This window comes from Sprattus sprattus (assembly GCF_963457725.1).
Source record: "Sprattus sprattus genome assembly, chromosome: 6".
NCBI lineage: Eukaryota > Metazoa > Chordata > Actinopteri > Clupeiformes > Clupeidae > Sprattus > Sprattus sprattus.
In genome coordinates this window covers 11,103,049-11,129,126 of record NC_137925.1, presented here as the reverse complement: position 1 = coordinate 11,129,126, position 26,078 = coordinate 11,103,049, and the positions used below count along the sequence as shown (strand labels likewise).

Below are 26,078 nucleotides of genomic sequence, written 5' to 3'. Positions count from 1 at the left end.
TATTTGCATTCCAATTCCTAAGTGCATGCATCTTTAGTGTTATATAATATATATATATACTATATATAGTGTCCAATATGAATGCATGCCATGGAGACAGTAATGTTTCACAACTGCCCTCTCTTATAATTCCATGGCAATATGTGAATTCAGTGCCTTTTGAGAGAGCTCACAGCGACAACTGACCACACATGGACTTCATGCCTTAACGTTTACACTGGGGGATAGCTCCATTATGTGCTCCCACAGTTAATACTAATTAAATTATTCCAGTGTGACTCACTGTCACATTCACTCGTTCTCAGGCACTTGCTTTCTCAGCTTCACACACAGACACACACACACACACACACACACACACACACACACATACACGCTTTTTCCACGAGCAAGCAGATCAGAGTATCAGTGCTCCTGCACCCCAGTGACCTGACCTGCATAATTGGAGGCTGGCAGTGCTGCAGCCCATTACTGAGACATATATCCCCCAGTGACCAGGGCCACAGATTGGCATAAAGGCCCCCAGTCCAGCCCAAGAGACTGTTCATGGAGTATGCGTGTGTGGGGATGTGCCTGTGGGTGTGTGTGCGTGGGAATGTGTGCGCGTGTAGGCAAGCATGTGTATAGATGTGTGTGTTTGTGTATGCATGTCTGCATACCAATAGAAGCACAGCACTGGCTACAGTGTGTTCTGCAATCATGCCATACATTTTTGGTGCGGCTTCTTGCTCCAGTTCTACGTTCAGCATCATACAAAAAGGGTGGTGAAGGGACAGGTGGCTATGCTACTGAATGCACATGATGGAATTCTTTCTCTCTGTCTCTCTGTCTCTCTCTCTCTCTCTCTCTCTTTCTCTCTCTCTCTCTCTCTCTGTCTGTCACTCTATAACTCTGCCTTCCACACGGGCATACTCACTCATGTGCAGTCATGGCACACACATAATTCAAGCAACAGCGCCATCTGTGGTATGGAGTTTTAACTACATGCAGCCATGAACAAGCACCATCCCTGAGAGACCTGCTTTGATTCAAACGGCATAGATTCACACAGCCAAATCCTATCTGACACATTCTAGATAGAAAGACCACACAACAGAATTCTGCACTCAAGGCTTATACAGACTTGTGTTTGCTATCCAGACAGCAAGGCAAACAAGGTCTATGAAGGAGGGTAATTCAGAGTTCACAAAGAATGGATCCTCTCATTGCTCCTCGCTCACGCACTGAGACAGCCTTTTTCACCTGTTAGATATAACTCTGGGACTGAGCTGTCCTAATTAGCAAATTCAGATGACTGAATTAGTAAACTAGAGACAAATTACTTTCAGAGACTTTCTATCCCTGGATCCCCCCCCCACCTCAACCTTCTCTCTCTCTCGCTCTCGCTTTCTCAATCTCTCTCTTTCTCACTCTCTCTCTCTCTTTATATAGAACCCCAAAGTAGGGTGACTGGAAGAAGAGGAGGAGTCACACAGTACTAACCTGAAAAACTTTCGCAAGTTGAAACCATTGAATGAATTTGGAGGATACACCAGGCACAGTCGTTTTAAGCTAGCCCAACACAGGAAGGCCGAGAGACCACATGATCAAACCGGGCACAATGAACACTGATATTTCCAGCTGGTGCAACAAAGGAAGACAGAAAGACCAAATTACCAAAACGGTACGCAGCCATTTTTAAGGTAGAACATTTATGAATACATGTGGACCCGACTCAGAGGACCGTCTTTTCAGACAAGGCTCCTAATTATAGTCCAGTCATTGAACGTAACCGAAGAGCCCCGCCACTGATTGCCCCTCAATGACAAGGCAGCCTTTCATTCTCATTCAGAGCTGTTTGTTCAAGAGGATCACACGGAGGAGTCTGTCTCTCTCTCCAGCCCCGGAGGCATCACTGCCTGCACTCTCTCTCTCCATCATTAGAGCACCGGCCATGTCCACAAAACATTGATCGCCACTGGAAGTCATTTCAGTGTTGTCTTTGCTTTGCTTTTTTCTCCTTTTCCTTAACCTGCCCCTTCCTTTTGATGCGCTTTGCCTTCGACCCATATTTATTAGATATTTTCAGCTTGTTGAATCCCCCTTTCCCCCCACACACACAAATCTGCTGGAAAAACACACCAAAACAAACTCTTGACAGTGAACATTGAAGTTGGAGTTCCTGAATAATGTCAGACCACATAACGAACGCAAACGAAATGTGTCAAATAATACTTTCAGAATACAGCCCTGCATTATCGTATCAAAAAAGACACCTTCTTACGGGCCTGAGGTACTCCCTTGCTCAAGTCTCTATTTCTGCTGCCTTGTCTTTCAATACTGACTAAATTATGTCCTGGCTAAAATAAGACAAGAAAAGCCTGCAGGCTCAGTTCTGTAATGAGGTCTCTCTGACTCTCTCAGATTGAAGAAGTCACCCCATTTGCAGTGCACTAGATCTACTACGATGACTCCCTGTAGGGCTACACAACTCTACATAGCACTCTTGAGTGACACCATGTGTTGATTGTGTGTACTTCAATAAATCTACAGTTTGTTACATGTAATACTGGTTCTTCCTCAAGTGCATTCAGACAACTCTAACCGGCAGTGGTGTCAAATAATTTTCCAAAATATAAAACACACAAGCCATCTGTGGTAATAGTCCTCTCAGGCTACTCTAAGCAGATGATGCACACAGAAAGAGGATGAGTATTTAAGTTCTTCTTTGGTCTTCAAATGTTCAAGAGTAATACACCCATCACCAGCACCACGGCAATACAGTACAATATCAAACACTTTTGAATGCAACTAGTGAAATGGCCTTAGAATTTATGGCATTTAAGTCTTAAAGTGCAGCGTTCAATCCTTGAAATCCCGAGATCTCCCTCTTGATATGAGTGTATTGTCAAGCGAAATGTCAACTGACGCCAGGAGCACCATGAGTAAAACTATTACCATGAGAAAATGGTGGAAAATGTTGGACTGTTTGAGGAACTGTATTTAAATCCTAATAGTTGATTAATTCAATCCTCTGAATAGACAAAAAACATTAAAGCAAATGTATGTGCTCATGTTATAGTAGAGAACACAAACGGATGCATAGCTACTGGCCTAACACCCACTGTATTATGCAGCACGACTTCACTGGTAATGTCCATGAAGCATGACTCAGCAGATTTCTTCTCAAAGCACTTGGATCTTCTCAGTCATGATCAGGAACTGTGTCTGAATTCTGCACCACCTCCCACACTGAGCGTGACAGAATATTTCATACGTCCTTTAACTTGGCATGCAGACAGTGCACCTACTTAGTGCCCACTGAAAGACATTTTACCATCCTCTGTCTTAAGGCTTAAGATCACACATCAGACACAGATGTGTCAGTAAGAGACAGAAGCTGCCACATTGACAGGTGAGGATGATGGCCCTCTGTTTTCGTTCACAGACATCACTCTGACGGACAGCGGCACTAGAGTGGAGGAGGCGGAGGAGGTGGAGTTGAAGGCAGGGACTCATCATGAGGCCATTACTGACAGTGTTTCTGGCCTTCACCGTCAACTCAGTGTCAATGACGTTTTTGCAAATTTTGACCTTGGTATTGGGATCCATCAAGCTCATCTGATTATACGATTATAAGGAAAGTTCATGGTCTTACCCTTTGCCCATCAAGGTATTATACAATAGAGCTACACATTTTTTTTAAGTGGAAGCAAGCCGATTTTTCCCAACACCCCCAGACATTTTGTTATTGAGGCTTTCAGGGGGTCACTCTCAAGTGTCAATCAAGGGGCTTCAGATCCCTCGAACAGTATTTCACACCCTGGACATAGCCAAGCTTGCTAGCAGTGAGACTAGTGTTATGTTAAGCTTCCATGAGATTCCTTTTACTTTTTTTTTCTCAAAAGTAACCCACACTAGACACAATGAACTTTCCACATGAAATACATGACAAATCACCTAAGCCTGTCACATTCACAAACCAGGTGGTTGATAATGTTAAGCTAGATTTAAAGCCTATATATGCTTAAACAACAACAGTAAAAGTACAAACAATACATGAATGAGTGAGTCAAAGAATAAACTAATGAATCAATGCAAAAATCAATCAAGCACTCTGTCTCTTTGTCTTCAGACTGCCATCTGGTGGGTGGGATGGGATATTTTATGATTCATATTAAAGCCCCATTAAGAGAGATTTAGTAGGTTTTGCTAAAGTTGCGGAAGGTAGCTCACTTTTACACCACTGTTGTTAATACAAATTGCGCATTGAAACCCTCTAATGGACAGTGTTTGTTAACAAGCTGAGGGATATGGAACCGGCAAAGACAACACCAGAAGCCAAAGAAGCTTATAGACTGACAAGGTAGCGTAATATTACAAGATTTTACACAAATATGAATCTGGCTAGCTTTATTTATTGTGACATCAGAGATGAGCACTAACATAACCAAAAGAATATCAAAAAAGAATGAGTACTGCTCACGTTTTCAGCCTATAAACATTGTTTTCTAAGTGTTTGAAGGTGGAGTATGTGTAATCTAATTAATTGTTGTTGGCGACATGATAAAGGCACATATTGTGCATAATTTACATTGGACAGTGTAATTCATTACAAGCTAGCTCAGTTAGGTTGCAAACTTGACGATGACTGATCAAACATTTTGATGTGAGATTAATTTATTTGGATGGTAACGGGACTGAGGTTGATGACTTTGGGCATCTGGAAAAATTACAACTCTCCGTGAGACAGGAATGACACCAATAACGTTACAACCTATGTTGCATGCTTTCAGAAATATCATTAGCAAGGATGTTCATGAAAAACTTGCTCCTTTTCTCTCCCTCCCTTCCACAGACAATGTCCTCCTCAGTTTCTTTGTCACCTCTGCCACCATGTCTATACAAAGTATGCTGTGCTAGCTAGCTTCTTCTTAGAGTAAGCAGAAGGATATTATTGTTACATAGCTTAATACCAGGGGTACCAGGTGTGCTGTGGCAGTGGCACAGATGACATTCTCTGTATCACAAGTAAGTGAACCACCAAAATGATTTAAAGCTGTTATTTTAAGGTAAAATTGTAACATAATGTTGCTTTAAAGTATAAATTCAACCCCAACTCTGAGCTTAACTCCAACAACTGCATCATTTTGGAAAATGCTAAGAACCAGGAAGGGGACTGAGAGTTTTCTAGACTGAGAGTCTATGAATATCATGATGTAGAGGTGTACCTAATAGTTGACTCTACGTCAGCATCGGCATTGCAAGCTGTAGGATGATTTTAAACAGTAGATTGCGTGTTGAGCCATTTTCAATCCATAAAACACCTATACTGAAACAACTATTATGTCTTTGTTAGAGTCAAGTTTGTAAAAAAAAAAAAACACTATACCAATGTAAACACACACAAATGTGTTCCATTCATTGGTAATCAATCAATCAATAAACCAATCAATCAGTCACGTTTAAGATGACACCTTTTCTTAATGATAATAAGCACAACACTGATTATGAGTGGCCGACAGACATTACTCTATTTCTTTAAAATCTTTTGATGGACGATGAGGCGCTTTCCTACGTCATCCTTCGCGGAAGGGTACATGACACAACGTGCTCAGTGAATACCATAACACAGCTGATTAACAGTGACTACTTCCTGTTAGCGTCAGTTGACACAGAATGGATATTTGGCCTCGAATGGAGAGTAATATGTAGATAACCTGCCATTCAATATATCAGCTCGACATTTGGCACATTGGCTACTTCGTTGCATGCTGACAACGGGTTATAGAACAGTCCGAATTGTCATAACTAGGACTACTTCTATCTTTGCGGAGTAATACCTTGTTGTATGTACGTACTTGCACGCAGAGCGAGCAGGTGTATGACGCAAAACGTTACATTCAGCGAGGTGAAATCCAAGCCTATCTTGGAATTTTTCACAATTTACGACTATGTATTTGATCAACTAATTGTATTTGTTTGCCGCTTTGAAGAAAAAACATCAGTCAATATTTGAAGGACTCGGAAGAGTGTTTGAGAACGTATTTAAAAAATGACGGTAAAGGTAAGTCAAACATTACAGTAGTTAACGTAAATGTAAGCGTTCAAGTCTATTTTCTTACCAAGCTAACGTGACGCTACCTTAACTGATGTTTTATAGTAAGTAAGCTAGAAAAGGTCGGTGTCTAGCTGTCAGTAAGATGCAACCGACCGTCCCAAAACACTCTCACGTTGCAGAGTATTGTCGAGATTTAACCGTTTAACATGACTACATTTGAGTTGTCAGTGTTTATCTCCAGTGGTCTCATTTTTAAGTGTTGCTACAGTGCACAGGTTTAGCTTAGCTAACGTTATCTAGTGTTGAAACTAGCTTGCTGACTAGCATGTTTACGTATGTTTACCTGGTTGCAGCTTCTCAAGATGTTTGAGGAAGGGTTAGTTGACCAAGTAACGTAGCCAGCTATGGTAGAAAAGTTAACAAACCCGTTGTGTGTCTGAGTTTATTGCACACCCTTTCAAATTCATGATCACTTGTCTTGTCAGTCAACAAGTCATTCCTTTTCTAGCTGGATTGGGTCGCTAGCGTTATGGCCAACTCCATCTTGGCATCAATGCAATTACTAACATATGCTAACAGTTGCAAAGTTAAGACTTCTCTATAACCAATTCCATAAAGCCTCACTTCATTGAACAACGTTTTGGTATATTATGTTTCAACATTATTATAGCAGTTTGTCAGAAAATTATTGCTTTAAGTTTTTTTCAACATATGCACTTTTGCTGAAGGTTTATCATTATTATTTCGTCCGACATTTAATGTCAGACGTTATTAATAGTTAATCCACATCAACAGTTTATGTCGACAAGTACAGTGGAATAAAAAGTCAGTTGTGGAAATTCAAAAGATTCATGGACTGACTAGTCCTATTTTTGGACCTCAATTGTTCATATTTGGAGCATTCTTAGATACACACGTAAACCAAGATATGGCGTTGAACAGGTGTCGGGAATAAACTGCTACCCCTAACTGCAACGTGTCATCTCGTATGGTGAGTCAGTCATTCAGTCAGTCAGTCCCCCACCCAATGCGCGTTAGTTGTTTTGATAATGTCTTTGTCCACAGACAGAACATTTGAAATCTTGAGTCGTCCACCTGAATATTAAAAGGTTATTTTTTTTTTTCAAAATTAGAAGGAACGTCACATATAATATAATGCAATTGCATTTAACTATTACCTGTTGGCTTCTTTGCAAATGTGCTGGAACTGTTGAAAGAGGTGGATTAGGCTTATGTAGATTTTCAAGCCTTAGACAGCATATTATTTAATAGCCAACAACAGCTTGTGTTCAAAATGTTGTGGAGATTTTGCATTGAAATTCAACCAGTGTCCCAGTTGTGTGTGTACATGGGTGGGTGTGTGAATAACACAGGGGCTTGAAGACTGATGCTCAGCTGGGCAGTTAACACGATTGGCGCGTGGCGGCTGTTTGACGTCAGTCTGTGGGGTGGGGGATGGCATGAGGCAGAGAGAGAGAAGCAAGCATGCTATGAGTCATGATTTGCTGCGGTGGGTATCAGTAGGAGGAGCACAAAGACAGATGTGGAAGTGGTAAGCGTCCCTCTCTCTCTCTCTCTTTCTCCCTCTCTCCCTCTGTGCAAAAGTACCACATTTCACCGAATTCAGCTTAATGAGATCATTTTAACTGGGATCTCTGAACCATTGCCAGCTTAATTAATTTACTTTGTGTGCGTGTGTGTGTGTGTGTGTGTGTGTGTGTGTGTGTGTGTGTGTGTGTGTGTGTGTGTGTGTGTGTGTGTGTGTGTGTGTGTGTGTGTGTGTGTGTGTGTGTGTGTGTGTGTGTGTGTACGCGTGCATGTGTGTTTAGATCTCTGTGCCACTCCGTGCTGTTCTCTGACTGGCACTCCATACAGGATCTTTTGTGTGTAGTTTCCTGAGGAAGGGTGTGGGCTAACAGTAGGCAAACACACTTGCAGCCGAGCCCTTGGCTCTACGTATACCTACTCCGGCCTCAGTGCTTATGTGTAGTTTTTGTGCAAAAGTTATGTTTGGTGTGTGATTGTGCGTATTTTTTTTGGCACTCTGATATACTAAGTGTTGGCCATGAATATACACAGTCTTTTCCTATCTCATTATCCTGTGCACACACACACACACACACACCCACCTGATGTGACATTCTCCTGTTTACAATACTGAGGGGTCTGTTGTCATAGTGCAGGTTGCCATAGGAATGAGACAGCTGGTTAGTGTCCCTGGCCTTTGTCATGTGTCGTGTCTTGAATCATTGGTGGAGGCCAGTAATGATGGACCATCAGTGAGCCTCATTTGGGGCCGTATTTGTGCTCTAATGAGACCTGACCACAACAGAAACAGAAGTAGGCATGTTTTTGTGTGTGTGTGTGTGTGTTGTGTTGTGTTGTGTTGTTGCAGTTTTTGTCTCATCATTATTGTGTAGACAGCTGATTCCGCAGTTGTACTCTAACCTTTAGGTTGTTCTATGCATTGGATGGGTAGATGGATGAAGCAACTCTGTGCTGCCTGCTGACATTTAGTGGTGTTATCAGAGTGAGCGATCACCTTAATTTACCCAGGCACTTCCTGAAAGGTAGAGTTTGTTTAGTCATGGCTTTATGTGAGCCATTCATTGCCAGCCAGCCAACAGTCCTCCTCCCTGCTAACTGATAGGCCTACTTGTTAAAAGCACCAGGTGTACGGGAACAGACTAAAGTATAGTGACTAAAATAGAGCATTAATTCATGGCACAGCCATTGTTAAGGTGTTATACCTAGCTATCTTTATAGATATATTCTTTAGTTTTCTAAAGCTTTCTCTAGTTTAGGAAGCCGTCTTCACAGTTAGCAGTTGCTAGGGTGTGTTAATATTAACTCATTTAAAATGATCCCATGGGCGTGGTGGTGCAGTGGTTTGCGTTACCGCTATTGGGATAGGGTTTGTTTCCTGATCGCTGCAGGTTGTCTTCATGTTGCTGCTAAATAGGCTACCAGTCCTTTTACCTTTACCTGTACTAAGTAGCTAAATTGAAATGATGTTGTATTTGGGGACCAAAAAGTTGCAAAGTTGCACAAGCACCCTTAGTGTTTCTACAAGGTTTGGAAATTAGCACCGGCCAAATGCCAAATGCGGTGATTTTGATCAAACTACCATCCACGGTGGTGGGTAAACATAACTGACACGATCGTTCCATGAAAATTCAATTGTCGGGCAGTTTCCATAAATAGTGTTGTTACTAAGCAGTTGTTACGTAGACATAGAGAGACGTAGAATAGTTTGGGCAAAAATATGGGATTACATTGTGGGTGTCAAGAAAGCGACTGTTGTCAGTAGCCCTACGCAAGTGGAAACAACTCAAAGTTCATGAACAAAAAGGTGATTTTATTTAGTTTTCTTCCCCCAATGAGAAATGGAGATGAGCCAACAGTAGGGAGTTACATGGCTGGTTAGATTTCAAACATTTGTATTATACAAAAGTGTGATTACAAAATAACTAGCTATCATGTCATGCAAATGGCACACTGCTAAGGTTTTTTGAAAGTTTCCTTTATTAGCTATCTATTTTGCTACCAAGCAACAAAAACGCAACAAAAAAATGCATCACAACCACTTGTGGATGATTTTAAATGGCTCCACATAGACTTTAACAATCCTGAGAGGAATAAATGGTACATCAGTGGGGCGGTGGCATACTCTGATGTCAGCGTAGTGAATGGTGTGGGGTGTCCCTCCTTCCCCTTGCCCTTCCTAAAGATGGGAATCATGCGACTCATTCTCACTGGAACCATGGCAGAAGATTCCAGTGGTTTTGTTTTGCTTTGGACAGATACACTGTTGCTCTGTCTGCTTGAATTTTCTGGGACTGATTTTGACTTCCCCCATGCATTGATGATTTTTGTTTACGCCAAAGATTTCTGTATTATTGAATATTTGATTAAAGTAATATTAACGTCAATTTATGTTAACAATAATCTGTCATTTGAGACCCCTATTTTGATATTTTGTATGACCCTATCTGTGCATAAAGACACATTCATTTGTAGGTTCTAGTTAGAAGAAAATTGGATCGATCGTGCTTGTTAATATTGTGAAATTGATCTTTTTGCCAGCATCCATTCATTTACTCAAGTGCTTTACTAATTGGAGGAAAGAAACAGATACTGTGTCTTTCGCCATAAGTTAGTTGCTTTGTGAATGATTTACATTGAGATGCAGATCTAGCCATGATGACCTGTTAACTACAGAAATATTTAGCGGTAATTTAGCACGGCTGATGTTTGGTTCTTTGCATTTTCATTTCCTGGGGATGCTCTCGCTCTGTCAGAACAGTCCTCAGTGCATTTTTACTATTATTTAAGTGCTGAGTGCAAAAGCTCTGAACAACCTCAGTGTGGTTGCTATGACTATGCTCACATGTTCTGGACATGTTTTCTGTTCTGGAAAGTTCTTTTAGCCCATGGCAGTGCTGATCTTGTGCTTTTAGGTCTCCTAACCTAAACGTATCATCACCTCTTTATCTCTGGATCAGTGGTCATAACTGACCTCTTATCAGCTTCTTGAATTGACCTGTCCTGAGCTGACTCTTTGCCTTACACACACAACACAAGACAAAAGTGAACACTTTGTAACATTGTATTGTTCCATCTGATGGTGCAGTAGCATTATGAAATTGAAATTAAGGAATAGATTCAAAAGAAATATTCTATGTGGTGCAAAGCCAGTGACAAGCGCACAGTAAACTTAAAGTGAGTGTCTGTCTATGTAATACAAATCTTATTTGCCACTGCACACTAGTCAACATATAAAGATGCCTATGGTTTCATTAAACAGTGTCACACAGTTCAGTCCCTCTATATAGCCCAGCTCAAAGAAAAGAGGCAGACACTTGGTGGAGGTTTAAAGCCAGTCTCGCCCCCTTAGTGTGCACACAGGCAAACGGCAATCCCCACTATAGCTATAACCACAGTCACACACACGGCAGGCATCAGGCCTCCTTTCAGGATCACATCTCACAGTTGGATGCATCTCCTCTTCCTTCCTACGTCTCCTGTAATAACATGCTACCCGCCCAGGCGCCCACCATCTCACCAGTGACCCAAGGACTAAGAGAAAAGCAAGTAAACTGGAGGATGTTCCGAGAATGCCATTTCATGAGAAATCTATGGCAACAGTTGAGCTGTGCAGGATATATCTATCAGGAAATCCCCAAGGCCTTTTTTCCCTCCCACAGTGCCTTTCAGAGCCTGTCAAATGTAGGCTATTCCTCTAATCTGACACGCAAAAGTTTCCCTGAACGGAGTGTGATTTGCTGCTTGAGTTGGCTTGAACATCAAACGTCAACCTTAAGTTACAAGGGATGTTTGGTTCAGCAGAACCACTTTTTTAGTTTTTAGGCAATAAGTTCCCCTTTCTCATGGGAACCAAAATAATCACAGTTCACAATCGCAGTCACTATGAAGGCAACAAATAGGCCTAGTATGGTGTACGGTACCAGTGGACAGAAGTGTAGTAGTAGTCCTTTATTGTTACAGCAAGTAAACAACATTCAGGTGTCTGTGGGATGGGGGAAGGGGACGCAAGAGAGTCTCACTGCATCGCACTTCAGGAGAATTGTTATTCCAGCAACGGCCTTGGCCAAGGCCCGTTCTGTTTGAGGGGGCCGAAAGCAGATAAGATATAAGTGTGTATTGGTCCTCTCTCTTCTAGTCTTCTCTAGTTTAAACAGCCTTCCTTCTTGCCCCCACCCCCAATGGATCTGTCATGGGTTTAGCTTGGAGAACTATGCTGGTCTCATGCCATGTAGTAAAAAGCCTTGTCAATGTAGCTCCTGGAGAAGTGGCTTGAACAGAGGCCACTGTAATGAGATTAGCCAGGGGCAAATTGTTTTTAAGCCATGGTTCTTATGTCTGTATTATTATTGTATGAGAACAGCTGGTAGCAGCAGAAGTCCCGTGGTGTTTTTCAGCGTCAGCATGCTCTGAGATGCAGGAGGTGATTCATGGCCGTGCTCTTCAGCCGAACTCCTAATGTCCTGGGCTTCGGATGTGCTCATGCCAGGAGGCCTTGTCCAAACCAGGCCAGCCTTTCCTCCTGCTTGAATCTGACTTTCTTCATTCGTCTGCAGTTTGTTGTTGCTACGGCAGTGAGAGTGATTTGAGCTTCTTCCTCAGCCCTTTTCATGTTTTCCAAAAGGGTAAACTTCTATTTTCTTGTAATTTCTCCCAGTGCTGTTAAACACTTTGATGAGAGAGAGAGAGAGAGAGAAAAAATTTGTTGTGTTTTTCTGTAGTGTCTGGTGTGTTTGGTGAGCTGCAGGCTGATCCGACCCAGGAGCGTTGCGTTAGTGGGGTTAAGGGACATGTCTGTGGACATGAGTGAGATGTAAAACACTCCCATGTGATGTGCTGGCAGCGGTTATCGGTCGTCAAACATCATCTCTGCGCACAGAGGATGCTGTTGCTGTTGTTCAGCTGGTGTCTGTTTACTAATCCATGCCTGGTGCGGAAACAGTGCATCGGCACAGATTTGGGCTTGTCGACTGCCTCTATCTCTGGCTTAACATCAGCCACCAGAGTTTTGGGGTCTGTACAGTTTGAGTGTTTAGGGTGGTTTTAAATTGTTCATTTTAAACATGGACATTCAGGTTTTGAAATGGGTCTAAGTACAGTAGGCTAAGCCATGGGAAAGCTGATAACTTGTGTGGCCTCTGAACTCTTTGATTGACGTTTTTTTGTAAGGGAGTGGGGCTGATGTCATGCATTTTTCCTTTTTTTTTTTTTTCTCCAGTGCTGGTGATATCTGTTGACTTGCTTTTGGCCACCCTTTAACCCCAGAAGATAGCCTTGGTGCACACAGCCAGCATGTCAGGTAAGCATTCCTTACCTTGTTGTTGCATTCCTTCCTTGTTATCTTTGCCTTCAGCACACTTTTTTTTGCCTCTGCGTGGTTTTAAGCTTTTAAGCTTCCCATTTCCTTATACGTATCATTTCCTCCTTTGGCGTGCATTCTTTCTGCATTTGAGTGTACTTGTCTTGTTTGCCTGATGTACTTTTGCTTTCATCCTCTGATACGTGTGGGAAGATTTCTTTCGGCATTTTCGGTGTGCCTCAATGTCTCTGTCTCTATGCCTGTGTGTCCTGCTGTACTCTTGCCTCTGGGCTCTGTCATGTGTGGGGTGATGTGTTTCAGGGAGGTACACCCCCGCCCCAGGAGGGCCCTTCTCCGCTCTCACCCCCAGCATGTGGCCTCAAGACATTCTGGCCAAGTACCATCAGGTAAAGACAGAGAAGATGCTGCGCACACAGAGATCACCAGAGAAGTGTGATGCTTCAGATTCTCAGACTCACACTTTAGTGGACACTACTTGTGTCTACTATATTTCTTGATTTTTTTTGTTTCTTGTATTTGTTTTGTGGCCACTATTTTATTTGTGTTTTATTTTCCAAAAATGTGTCTTTTATGACTAATTGTTGTTAATGGCAGACCTCACCATTGATAGTGAATAATTACTATTACTATAATGTACTATTATGTTTCTACAGAAGGACCCGGTGGTGGAGTCAGAGGCTCAGTACGATGAGTTTGGGTTCAAGATCGACAGTGAAGGTGGGTAGTGACTTAATCAGCAAGAGTGTGTTGCAGGGATACAACACAGCATTACACATTAGCTCCTAAAGTGGTATCATTTTCATCACTTGCCAAACGGCATTGTTGGTTATTGTGTGTCTCCCTGTACTTGTCATGTTTTTAACTTAGTTACTTGTGTTGAGCGCACAATTCACAGAATTAAAAAAAAAAGTTTAAAGTAGTATAAAGTGGAACTCACTTTGGAGTGATGTTCCTGGTTATAAGCCACATCATATGTTCACTCAACCAAATCGATATTTGTGGCAAAGCTTATTAACCTCCCTTGTCATTTTTGTTTTCTGTCTATCTCTCTCTCTCTCTCTCTCTCTCTCTCTCTGTCTCTCTGTCTCTCTGTCTCTCTCTCTCTCTCTCTCTCTCTCTCCCTCCCTCTTTCCTTCTCCCTCCCTCTTGTCCTCAGACGGCCTGGAGTCCCATGAGTGGCTGGGGCGGGACGGCGCCCCCCAGCGTGAAGACCCCCAGCAGAGGCTGCGCTGGCAGGCCTACCTCGAGTTCTCCCACAACAACACGGTGGGAGACCTGACTTGGGACCTCATCTCACCCTCCCTGCCACGCACCGATCGCCTGCGTTCGCTCATCCTCGCCGGCATCCCCCACACCATGAGGCCGCAGGTGGGTACACATGGGGGGAGGGTCAGAGGAAGGAGGAAAAAGACTGAGGTTCTATTGTTGTTTCATCATAGCAACTATTTAAAGACATCATTGATCTCAAAGAAGGTCTTTGTGTGTTAAATGGCTGGTAGCCATATGTTTTTTTTAAATCATGATCAGAAGTTCTGTTTTTAGATGCAGGGATACAAAGATGTTGCTTGTGCTCACGCTTGGAAACAATGTATAGCATTGTACCTCGGTTGTGTTTTCAACAAGTTCTTGGTATTGACTCTGCTGTGAAACGGTAGTTGTTGATGACTAGTAATGGGGAGCATATCTGTAACGGTTATGCTCTTTAAGTCATCATAGGGGTCCTTAGTCTAGCAACAACTTGCTTATTGTAGCATATTTCAATAGGAAAAACAGCAGTTAAGGAGACAAATGTATTCCTGAAAACAGGAACTGCAAACCAGTTTATTTTCGCAATGAAATCAATGTGGTAATGTGATGCTCTACTGGTTAAAGAAGCTGTTGTCAAATAAAAAGCTGAAATAAAAAGCTGATAAAGGTGCACTCTGTGATTATAATACAATATACTTTTCGTCAAATTCCACTCATTGGTCCTCTAGCTGTCTATTGTATTCGTACACAGTCCAGACTCTGTAAACAGGAAACCGATTGCTCATACAGAGCCATAACAAATTCCAATCCAATCAACGCCTTCAGGAACGCAAACTCAATTGCCGGAATCACAAACTGTATCTATTACTCTGTAACTAGGGTGGATATCGCTTTTTTTTATCATGAATGCACACACAGATCCTTCACTCTCTCTCCCCAGGTGTGGATGCGGTTGTCTGGAGCCCTGCAGAAGAAGCGAACATCTGAGATGTCCTACAAAGAGATCGTCAAGAACAGCTCCAACGATGACACCACAGCAGCTAAACAGGTACTAGGCTTCACCACACCACCCCCTCCCATTTTCATGACATGTTTGCCAGCACTTCAAAGGAAAGCGTGGGCAAGAAACCCATGAATTGTTTGGTAATTGTGTTCCATCTGTCTCGTGTGTTCCACCCTTGGCAGATCGAGAAGGACTTGCTGCGGACTATGCCCACCAACGCCTGTTTCAGCAGCCTGACGAGCGTGGGGGTGCCCAGGCTAAAGCGGGTACTGCGGGGGCTGGCGTGGCTCTACCCCGACATTGGCTACTGCCAGGGCACAGGCATGGTGAGAATGAACCCCCTGGGATTTTTTTGTCGTTCCATGTATTCCTTCCCCTTTAGATTCTCTTGTCAGCTCTTAAGCTCTTTCATTTTATTCTCATTAATGTATTTTTCCTCTCTTTTTAATTAATTCATTTTTTTCCTGTTTTTGTTATCTGACAATCTGTCAGGGTGTTTACTCCTTACTCATTTCACTTTGTCAACATCCTGAATCTCCTTAGTCATCTCCATCTGTCACATCGTAGCAAACTCATGTTGTTCCAGTCAACAAGTAACTTACTCTCTGCATCTAGAATCTCCTGGCAAACAACTTCACACAGTTGATGACTAGTTTCATTGACAATAAAAATAAATTGTGGTGTTATGGTCATCACGCTAAGGCCCAATTTATACACAGGTTTTCGCGATGTCGGCACAACTGTCGGTGTACAGATGACGGCTGTGCCGACATCGCGAAAACCTGTGTATAAATTGGGCCTAATATAGAATGTGTAGAGTGTAGGACGGGACGTAGGCAGAATACAATTCCAGAGTGTCTCTCTTAATGAATCATTCCGTGCTGAGTTCTCATTGCCTCTGTGTTCCCTCTCCCCTCCTTCGGGCCAGGTGGTGTCATGTCTGCTACTCTTCATGGAGGAGGAGGACGCTCTGTGGATGATGTGCGCCCTGATCGAGGACCTGCTGCCCCCCTCCTACTTCTCGTCCACGCTGCTGGGGGTGCAGACAGACCAGCGCGTCCTCCGGCAGCTCATCGTGCAGTACCTGCCCCGCCTCGACCGCCTGCTGCAGGAGCACGACATCGGTGAGGACCCACCCCAGTGACGGGGGTAGTTAACCACTGAATAGGGTGCCTCCTGTTGCAGGAGTTTTTCCATTGGTACTGTTGTGATAGGGCACCTGGGGCTGCTAGATTGATTCATTGGGAAAACTTTAAATTCCAATTTAATTAAAGTGAAACTTTAAAAACCCAAATTGAACCTGATCACAACAATTTAAGCTTTTGGTTCAGTTCCCACACTTCCAAAGTCCTCAGTGTAGTGTTTTATTGTTCTGGACAATGGCATCTGCAGAACGTGAGTTGCGTTTCAGAACTCTTTCATCTGTGTGTGTGTGTGTGTGTGTGTGTGTGTGTGAGACTATTTTCCACATATTCTTTGACTGAGCCACTGTTTATTGTGCCCTGGCCTCAGAGTTGTCCCTGATCACCTTACACTGGTTCCTGACCTCCTTCGCCAGTGTGGTGGACATCCGCATCCTGCTGCGCATCTGGGACCTGCTCTTCTACGAGGGATCCGTCGTGCTCTTCCAGGTCACGCTGGGCATGCTCAAGATCAAGGTGATTTAATTGGGACTGACATGCCTGGATGTTTTTGTATATTTCCTCTAACTAAAAGTGGCATATATGTACAAGATTAGGTTTCTGGGGGTGTTCTTTTTATGACTATGACGCAACTTGCAGAGCTTAAATGCATATTGACAACAAGAACAAATATTTAAACATCCCTCCACAGGAGAAGAAAGACCCTATCAGACCTTTTCCTCTTCTCTCTTAGTGTTTCTCTCCCTTTTTCTTATTTTTAGCGTCCTCCCTTCTACTCGCTCTCTATCTATTTCTTTACAGACTAAAGAAGAAAAAGTGCATGGCTCATAGCCAACCAGAGTGTATTCATTACTCAGTCTGAATATTATTCAGTTATTATTGATTTATGTCCATGTCCTGAAGCAAAGTGTAGTAAATTAAATGAGTTCCCTCTCTTTAACCCCTCCTGGTGGTAAATAAATGAAACCTACAGTATTTTTAATCTCTCTGCCTGTCTGCCTGTCTTTTTCTCGTGCAGGAGGAAGAGCTAGTGGTGTCCGAGAACTCGGCGTCCATCTTTAACACGCTGTCGGACCTGCCGAGTCAGCTGGACGACTGTGCGACCGTGCTGGGCGAGGCCGTGCGGCTGGCCGGCTCGCTCTCGCAGGACAACCTGGAGGCCCAGCGGCACAAGCACCTGGCCTACATCCTGGCCGAGCAGGCGCAGCTCAACTCCAACAACCACCACCACCCGCACACCAACCTCAACACACACCTCAACAAGGCAAGAGGCTTTACACACCTTACCACACACAACCATAACAAACCTATGCTCTAATCAATGCACCATCACACCACAACACAGCACAAACCATCTCTGTATCAGTACAGCATCTCACACTGCAGCCATAGTAGTGTCCCCAGACATGACAGGTTCAGGTGGCTCATTAGAAATATCATCATGTCATTTGTTTAAGGGCAGCTGTGGCCTACTGGTTAGGGTTTCGGGCTGGTAACTGGAGGGTGGCCGGTTGATCCCCGACCAGTAGGAAAAATGTGGGCGGGGGAAGTGGTAGAGCACTGCTGCTCTCCCATGCCCACATCCACGGCTGAGGTGCCCTTGAGCAAAGCACCTGACCCGTATCACTGCTCCACGGGCGCTCAAAAGCAGCTCACTGCTCTGAGTTAGTGTGCTTCGCTGTGTGCTTCACTGTTTGTATCACTACGCTGGATGTGTAAAATGCAGAGATAAAATTCAGAGTGTGTGTGTGTCACTATCTCTACCGTAAACAGTCACTAGTCACTAGGGCTCATTTCCTCATTTCCATTTCCATTTGTTTCACTTAATCAGTGCTACAAAGACACTTATTCCACACAACCAGTTACGGCTACTTGATTTCACAATATACATATGATGGTTCACTACCTGATGTTTATAATGTGCTTCCTTCAAGAAAACCAGTTGATGAGACCAGTTCATGAGAATATAAATAGATATCTTGTGTTCCTCCCTGACACACACACACACATACACACACACACACACACACACACACACACACACACACACACACACACACACATTGCAGGCGGTGCGCAGACAGAGCCTGCGCAGGAAGTCCACACTGAGCACGCTCCTGTGGGGGGAGGACGACGCCGAGGCACTGAAGGCCAAAAACATCAAGCAGACGGAGCTGGTGGCCGTGCTCCGGGAGGCTATCAGCCGCACCGCTGAGCACTTCCACTGCCTGGATCCCCGCAACAGCGGCACGGTGAGGCCCTGCGGCACCACAGCAGCACAGAGGAGCGTCACTGGGTTACCACATACACCAGACCAGTTCACTGTAATTCCCGCTTTTGGGGTCGACTAGAGTATTAGCATTGCAGAACTACAGCACAATTAGGCCCGACAGCAGGCAGTACAGAAGAGAGGCTTTGGGGTGAGACAGGCAGTACAGAAGAGAGGCTTTGGGGTGAGACAGGCAGTACAGAAGAGAGGCTTTGGGGTGAGACAGGCAGTACAGAAGAGATGCTTTGGGGTGAGACAGGCACTACAGAAGAGAGGCTTTGGGGTGAGACAGGCACTACAGAAGAGAGGCTTTGGGGTGAGACAGGTAGTACAGAAGAGAGGCTTTGGGGTGAGACAGGCACTACAGAAGAGAGGCTTTGGGGTGAGACAGGCAGTACAGAAGAGAGGCTTTGGGGTGAGACAGGTAGTACAGAAGAGAGGCTTTGGTGTGAGACAGGCACTACAGAAGAGAGGCTTTGGGGTGAGACAGGCACTACAGAAGAGAGGCTTTGGTGTGAGACAGGCACTACAGAAGAGAGGCTTTGGGGTGAGACAGGCAGTACAGAAGAGAGGCTTTGGGGTGAGACAGGTAGTACAGAAGAGAGGCTTTGGTGTGAGACAGGTAGCCTAGTACAGAAGAGATGCTTTGGTGTGAGACAGGCACTACAGAAGAGAGGCTTTGGTGTGAGACAGGCACTACAGAAGAGAGGCTTTGGGGTGAGACAGGCAGTACAGAAGAGAGGCTTTGGGGTGAGACAGGTAGTACAGAAGAGAGGCTTTGGTGTGAGACAGGCAGTACAGAAGAGAGGCTTTGGGGTGAGACAGGTAGTACAGAAGAGAGGCTTTGGTGTGAGACAGGCACTACAGAAGAGAGGCTTTGGGGTGAGACAGGCAGTACAGAAGAGAGGCTTTGGGGTGAGACAGGTAGTACAGAAGAGAGGCTTTGGTGTGAGACAGGCAGTACAGAAGAGAGGCTTTGGGGTGAGACAGGCACTACAGAAGAGAGGCTTTGGTGTGAGACAGGTAGTACAGAAGAGAGGCTTTGGGGTGAGACAGGCAGTACAGAAGAGAGGCTTTGGGGTGAGACAGGTAGTACAGAAGAGAGGCTTTGGTGTGAGACAGGCACTACAGAAGAGAGGCTTTGGTGTGAGACAGGCAGTACAGAAGAGAGGCTTTGGGGTGAGACAGGCAGTACAGAAGAGAGGCTTTGGGGTGAGACAGGTAGTACAGAAGAGAGGCTTTGGTGTGAGACAGGTAGCCTAGTACAGAAGAGATGCTTTGGTGTGTGACAGGCAGTACAGAAGAGAGGCTTTGGGGTGAGACAGGAAATCCATGCACTTTCGGTAGGTGTGCAACTGGTAGAGCATTTACAGGACTGTATATGAACACTGGAGGGATTTCCTTGCACACACGCTGAATGGACAACTAGATGACCATAAGGATGAATTTGCTGAGTTAAAATCGCGGAACGCACCTTTAAGTGATTATTAGATTTTTAACACCAAGATCTTTTCTGTACCTTTTCTGTCTATCAATTTAAATTTCTGTATCTCTTTTTTTTTCCCCTCCACACAAATGCAAGCTTTGGTCAAGATTGGTCACTCACTCCATTCCTCTTCTCTCTTTCTAGGATCTCACTCCAGACTACTCCATGGAGAGTCATCAGAGGGACCACGAGAACTTCCTGGTGGTTTCACGAAATCGCCGCCGGCGGGCCAAGGCCCTGCTGGACTTTGAGCGTCATGACGACGACGAGTTAGGCTTCCGCAAGAACGACATCATCACAGTGAGTAAACCGAACTGAGCCCCAGGCAGAGCAATCAATCCCAGTTCACAGTGGCAGATCCATTCAGTCACATCCATTCAACACGATCCTGTCTCTTTCTCTTCGTCAGATCGTGTCGCAGAAAGACGAGCACTGTTGGGTGGGGGACCTCAACGGACTGAGAGGTGAGGATTTGAACCCTCGCCTCTGTGCCCCTGGGTTTACACAGGCTTCTGAAATGAAAGGTTTGCTAAGAATTACATACAAGCGTTATTTTCAATTAAACTCACCGTTTTCCACCGTTTGTGCTATTGTAGGGTGGTTCCCTGCCAAGTTTGTTGAGATCCTTGATGAGCGGAGTAAAGAGGTTGGTGTGCACTCTCTCAAGTTTGCAATAACAACAGTAATAATGCCTTGATGCTAAATCTTTGCACCAAACTGCCTGAAACAGTTCAAGACATGGGACAAATTGGGCCTTTCAGTATACTCTTAATCTGAGGGGTATTCCTCTAAAGCCTCCGCTGTGCCCAAACTTCATTGAAATGACAGTAAAAGTATTGTTTGGGTCACCCTCTGCTAGTCATCCCCAAGCTCAGTGTCCTGTGCCGACTGGTCTTCTAAGGCAGAGAACATTTTGTCCCAGTATTTCATGCTGTTTTACAGTACTAATTCTGGGTTGTGCAGTTGTAAGTAAAAGGTGTCAGAGGTTTGAGTTGCTCTTAGCTTGTTGGGCTGATGGAGGTTCTGTCTTTCCAGTACTCCATGGCTGGGGACGACTCTGTGACGGAGGCCATAACTGACCTGGTTAGGGGTACGCTGTGCCCGGCTCTGAAGGATATCTTCCAGCATGGCCTGAAGAAAACCTCCATACTGGGAGGGCCCTGCCACCCCTGGCTTTACATAGAGGAGGTAGGGCATTCTGAGATAATTAAATGCAAATTAACTCATTTGCCTACACTTGAATGTTTACACAAATGCATTTGTTGTATACCTGATGGTGTAAAGTGTAATTAGGGCATGTGGACAGAATTCAGTTCTTTTGAAAGGATGAAGTGGCATAGCTGGTGGTTAAAGTGGTGGTGGTGGTGGTGATGATGCTGGTGATGATGATGATGCTGCAGCACATGATGACAATGCCGATGACAATGGTTATGGCTGATGATGATTATGATGGTGTTTTATAATAACTTAATTATGATCTATGTCCTCAGGCCGCTAGCAGAGAAGTGGAGAGAGATTTCAACTCTGTCTACTCCAGACTGGTGCTTTGTAAGACATACAGGTGAGTGTTTATCAAAAGACCTACTGGACCAACTTTACGCAATCAGTGACTGGCTGTGCAGTTCAATTGAGTTCAGTTCAGGGCAGGCTGCAGGTGTACTGTCTCACAACAGATGAGAAAATGAGGTCCTGACTCCCCCGTCAGTGTCAATCACATGACATTGATGTAATCATGTAGTTGATGTAATGAGTGTAATGTAATACTGTGGTGTTTCTGGTCTCCCCTCAGACTAGATGAGGACGGTAAGGTGCTAACTCCAGAGGAGCTGCTCTACAGAGTAAGTCTGGGTGGGATGCTCCCACTGAAGGCTTCCCTTTTCACTCCTGTACATTTCAGAGCTCAGGCACTTGACTCTGCAAACATCTTCATTCAATTTATATGACTTGCTATGGAACGTCTCAGTTGGTCTCTGAAATGTACATCACCAATGTACATATCACTGTGTCATATAATCTTTAACTTCCTTTACTGATTCTGAAAAGCTATGGCAGCGAATTGAGGGTTTTCACTGAGGTGTGTAGGTATTGAGTGTCTCTAAATAAGTGATGGCTGACCTAAAAGTAAATGTGATGTGATGTGGTTGAACTGATGTGCTGAGCTCCCCCTGTCTCTTTCCTCAGGCAGTGCAGTCTGTTAACATGAGTCACGACACGGCGCACGCACAGATGGACGTCAAGTTCCGCTCGCTGATCTGCGTGGGCCTGAAGTACGTGTTTGTCTGCACTTTTGGCCGCGTGCGCATAGATCCAGATGATCCTCCATTCACACGCAGACACAGAATGAGCAGATACTGAGCGCTGTGTCATGTTGTTGTTGTTGCTGTTGTTGTGTTTGTGTGTTTAGTGAGCAGGTGCTGCACCTGTGGCTGGAGGTGCTGTGCTCCAGCGTAGGGGCGGTGGAGAAGTGGTACCAGCCCTGGTCATTCCTGCGTAGCCCTGGCTGGGTGCAGATCAAGTGTGAACTCAGGTAAGCAGAAAAAGCAGAAGGGTTAAGAGAGTGGGAGAGATCAAGGGATGACCGCTGGAATAGATGAAGGACAAGAGAAGCAGAAGGGTTAAGAGTGTGAGTGCGAACGGGGGATGACCACTGTAGTAGATGAAGGAGAAGAGAAGGAGAGGGGTTAAGAGTGTGAGATCGAACGAGGGATGACTGCTGTAGTAGATGAAGGAGGGGAATAAGAGAAGGGTTAAGAGTGTGAAAGATTGAGGCATGTCCGCTTAGTAGATGAAAAAGGAGAGAAGCAGAAGGGGGTCGATGGCAAATGCTGCTAACTAAATAAGAGTTTGTAAGAAAAGATTGATGCCACTAAATAAAAGATGCTTGGTTGCAAAACATATTGATGGTACTCAGTGTTTGACACTTTGGTTTCACTGTGGATTTTTTCTCAGGGTTCTCTCCAAGTTTGCTTTCAGTCTCTCTCAGGACTGTGAGCTGCCTGCCAAGAAAGAGGTGAGTTACACCACACGCCATGTTTGGTTTGAATCGCTTTTTTTTTTTTTTTTGTTCTCTAGTTTTCTTCTTGTCTTTTGTTTGTTCGTCCCTTTCTCTTTTTTTTTTTTTTACCTCTACACACACACATTAAACACAAGAAACTCCATCCACATAATGGATTTCTGTATGTGTTTGTGTGTGTGTCTACTGTTCCAGAAGTCACCCATTCTGAAATCTGAAGTGGTGGATGTGTTGATTCAGCATCACCTCTTTAGTTGGGATCCTTAGGTAACCGTTGCATGAGACGCCTGCTGAGTAGCAATACTACCCCTTAAAGTAGGCACTGTAGTAGTAGTAGCAGCAGCATGACCCTGGGTTAGATGGCAAGTAAGTGGATGAGGAAACACCACTCTAACATAACATGCATGTATTTAGATACAAAATGTATTTTAAGTAAAATTACACTCACAGTGCATGACTGCACCTAGCTGACCCTGGCCTATCTTTGTGGCATTTGTAGCTTTTACCTAGAACGTTCACTCCAGGTTGTCCTGTCACCTAACCCACATCCAAACCCAGCCCCGTCCTACACCCATGACTCTGAGCATCCATTTCACCTCCGGTAGTGTAAGGCTGCTCTGGAATCTCTAGGTCAACAGTGCTCCTGTCCACACCCAAAGCCTTAGCTGCTGTTTGTCTTTATGCTCAACAAGTGTCCTGCCCTCTGTAGATACGGAAATGGAGAAAGGGGTGAGGCACTGCAAACACTATAGCAGCCAGCCTGCTCCTAGGTTCTATAATGCTGTTTTCCAAAGGCAGGTTTTCAAAAAGGCAAGGCAGGTTTATTTATGTAGCACATTTTATAATGTATTTAATATGCAAAACAAAGAGAAGATAATTAACATTAACAAACACATTAATCAGTTACTTCTGATTGAAATTTGTCATCATGAGTAAAAACAAAGATGCTGTGTTAATTGAAAACAGCTTTCTCAATGATCTTAGCTGTAAAAAGAAGATTGGAGGTCTGTAGCTGTTTAACACGGAGGCATCCAGAGGTTTTTTATTTGTTTTTTTTATGAGTGGCTTAATGCCAGCTGTTTTTAGTGACTTGAGGGAAGTGCTTCATAGCAGTGAGACATTCCCTATTTACTGTAAATTAGTTTTTACAGAGTTAAAATAGTTTTTACTAGTCAGATGGCTGTGTGTTGATGATTTAATATGTAAAACTGTTTCCTTTAGAGGTTTTTGGTCAATTGTATTAAATTGTGACATAGTGGTCAACTTATTTCTAGGTGGTCGTAGAGATGGCATAGTTCCATTGTTTGACCGTGTGGTGTTTATGGTCCATTTTCAGAAAATTTCTCTGTGGAAAGGAGTTTTGGGGGATCTGTTTTGGGGATTTTATGAGCTTGTCAACCATATCAAAAAGAGTGCGGGTATTCATCTTAGAGAAATGTAGCTGTCTAGCCCTGCATAACTCCTAGTGAAAACTACAAAGGATTTGTTTATAGAGGTCATGGTGGATTTTAAGTTTTATTTTTTTCTCCATTTGTGTTCAGCTTTGCTGTATTCTCTTTTCAGGGCTTTTGCCATCATAGTGTTTCTCCATGGTGCTTTCTATTTGCTCAAAGTTTTCTTCACTTTACCGGTACGACATCATGTATCACACTTAAAATGTTAAGGTGAAAGTTTTCCAGGAATACATCAGCTGTCTTTGCACTCATGATTGGTGACATTGATATGGCCTCTATAAACTGAGCACTAGAACTCGTTCATGTACCTTTTCTTAACAGAAACCGTGCTTATTTGAACAACCGGATGCAGAAATTATCAGAAAGAGTCCTTGACCATAACAGAAGAAATGCAGAGATTAAGCTTTGATAAGCATACTAGTCCATTTTTACAGTCACAATCCTATAGTTTGTTGACGGCACAGAAAGTTGTGACATTCACCTATTTCTTTTCCTTGAGGTGTGAACTTCACACAAGCCAGATTGGGTCCTGGAGATTGTACTGAAAAATGGTAGAATTTGTTTGATTTACTATTGACTGGAGAACAGCTAAGGCTTATGGCCCCCTACTCTTCCTGGGGCACAAGTTATCGTTTTTCTCTACGAATGGCATTGCTCTACTCGGCTTTGCTCATCTTAGCCCCCTGACCAAGCACAGCCTGGATTGGCAGATTTCCAGATTGAACTTTTCAACCGGATCCAAAAGAGATTGGATTCAGTGCCAGCGTGGTTTGGCCCTGCTCAGTAGCGGGTCCAAATAGAGTTTGGCTTGGCACTGTTCAAATCGTCATGGAAATGCAAATTGTCGAGGCGTGGCAAAAAAATGCCAATGGAAAAACCCAACATGACACTTGGCCTGTGTTGAGTGGCAGCATTCACAACAGTGAACAGCACACTGTGTGTAGACCTTGAGCTTCCCAGATATGTTAACTAGTCACTCAAGACTTCCCATCACCGGTCACTCAGTGATGATCAGCGCATGCATGGTGGCCACGTCTGTTGGAAATGCTCAATTATGAATACTGGTAAGGCATGATGACTGCATTACTGCAGGAGCTTACACTTTCTCTCTGTATCTGTGTGTCTGTGTTTATGTCTGTGTTTCTGTGTGTGTGTGTGTGTGTAGGAGAACGAGCAGAAACCTCTGAAGGAAGGCGTGCAGGACATGTTGGTGAAGCACCATCTCTTCAGCTGGGACATCGATGGCTAACACACCCCTGACACACACAGTTCCGTCCATCCACACACTCTCTTCCGCTCTCTCACCCACACTCAAGAACAGCGTCATTCAGCTGTCTTGTTCTTCATCAGGATAGGCACCTGTAGGGAACAGCCTCTTGGCACATAGCACACCTACATAACTGGTGTGAACCATGTCACGAGTATTTACAGACACATTTACAGGTCATGGTGGTCTGCAACTTCTTCAAACAAGCCTTGAAAATGTACCGTTGCCTTTCGCCTTTCGCTTGTGTTAGACCCTAGTCTTTTAAAGGAAAAAACAAAACAAAAACAGGGA

General features: G+C 44.0%; 1 protein-coding gene across 1 annotated transcript; it reads left to right on the top strand.

Annotated features, from left to right (window-relative positions):
• Positions 1–6,035: 6,035 nt before the first annotated feature.
• Positions 6,036–25,904, top strand: sgsm3 (small G protein signaling modulator 3). Its single transcript, XM_080841238.1, has 21 exons — positions 6,036–6,046; positions 12,804–12,884; positions 13,206–13,291; positions 13,559–13,622; positions 14,062–14,273; positions 15,094–15,201; positions 15,339–15,482; positions 16,085–16,280; positions 16,669–16,814; positions 17,317–17,562; positions 18,368–18,550; positions 20,198–20,353; positions 20,463–20,517; positions 20,650–20,699; positions 21,089–21,241; positions 21,544–21,614; positions 21,843–21,891; positions 22,235–22,320; positions 22,458–22,580; positions 23,003–23,063; positions 25,686–25,904. The coding sequence occupies exons 2-21, from the start codon at positions 12,878–12,880 to the stop codon at positions 25,767–25,769; spliced, it is 2,280 nt and encodes a 759-aa protein (XP_080697364.1). The 5' UTR covers positions 6,036–6,046; positions 12,804–12,877; the 3' UTR covers positions 25,770–25,904.
• The last annotated feature ends 174 nt before the right edge of the window (positions 25,905–26,078 follow it).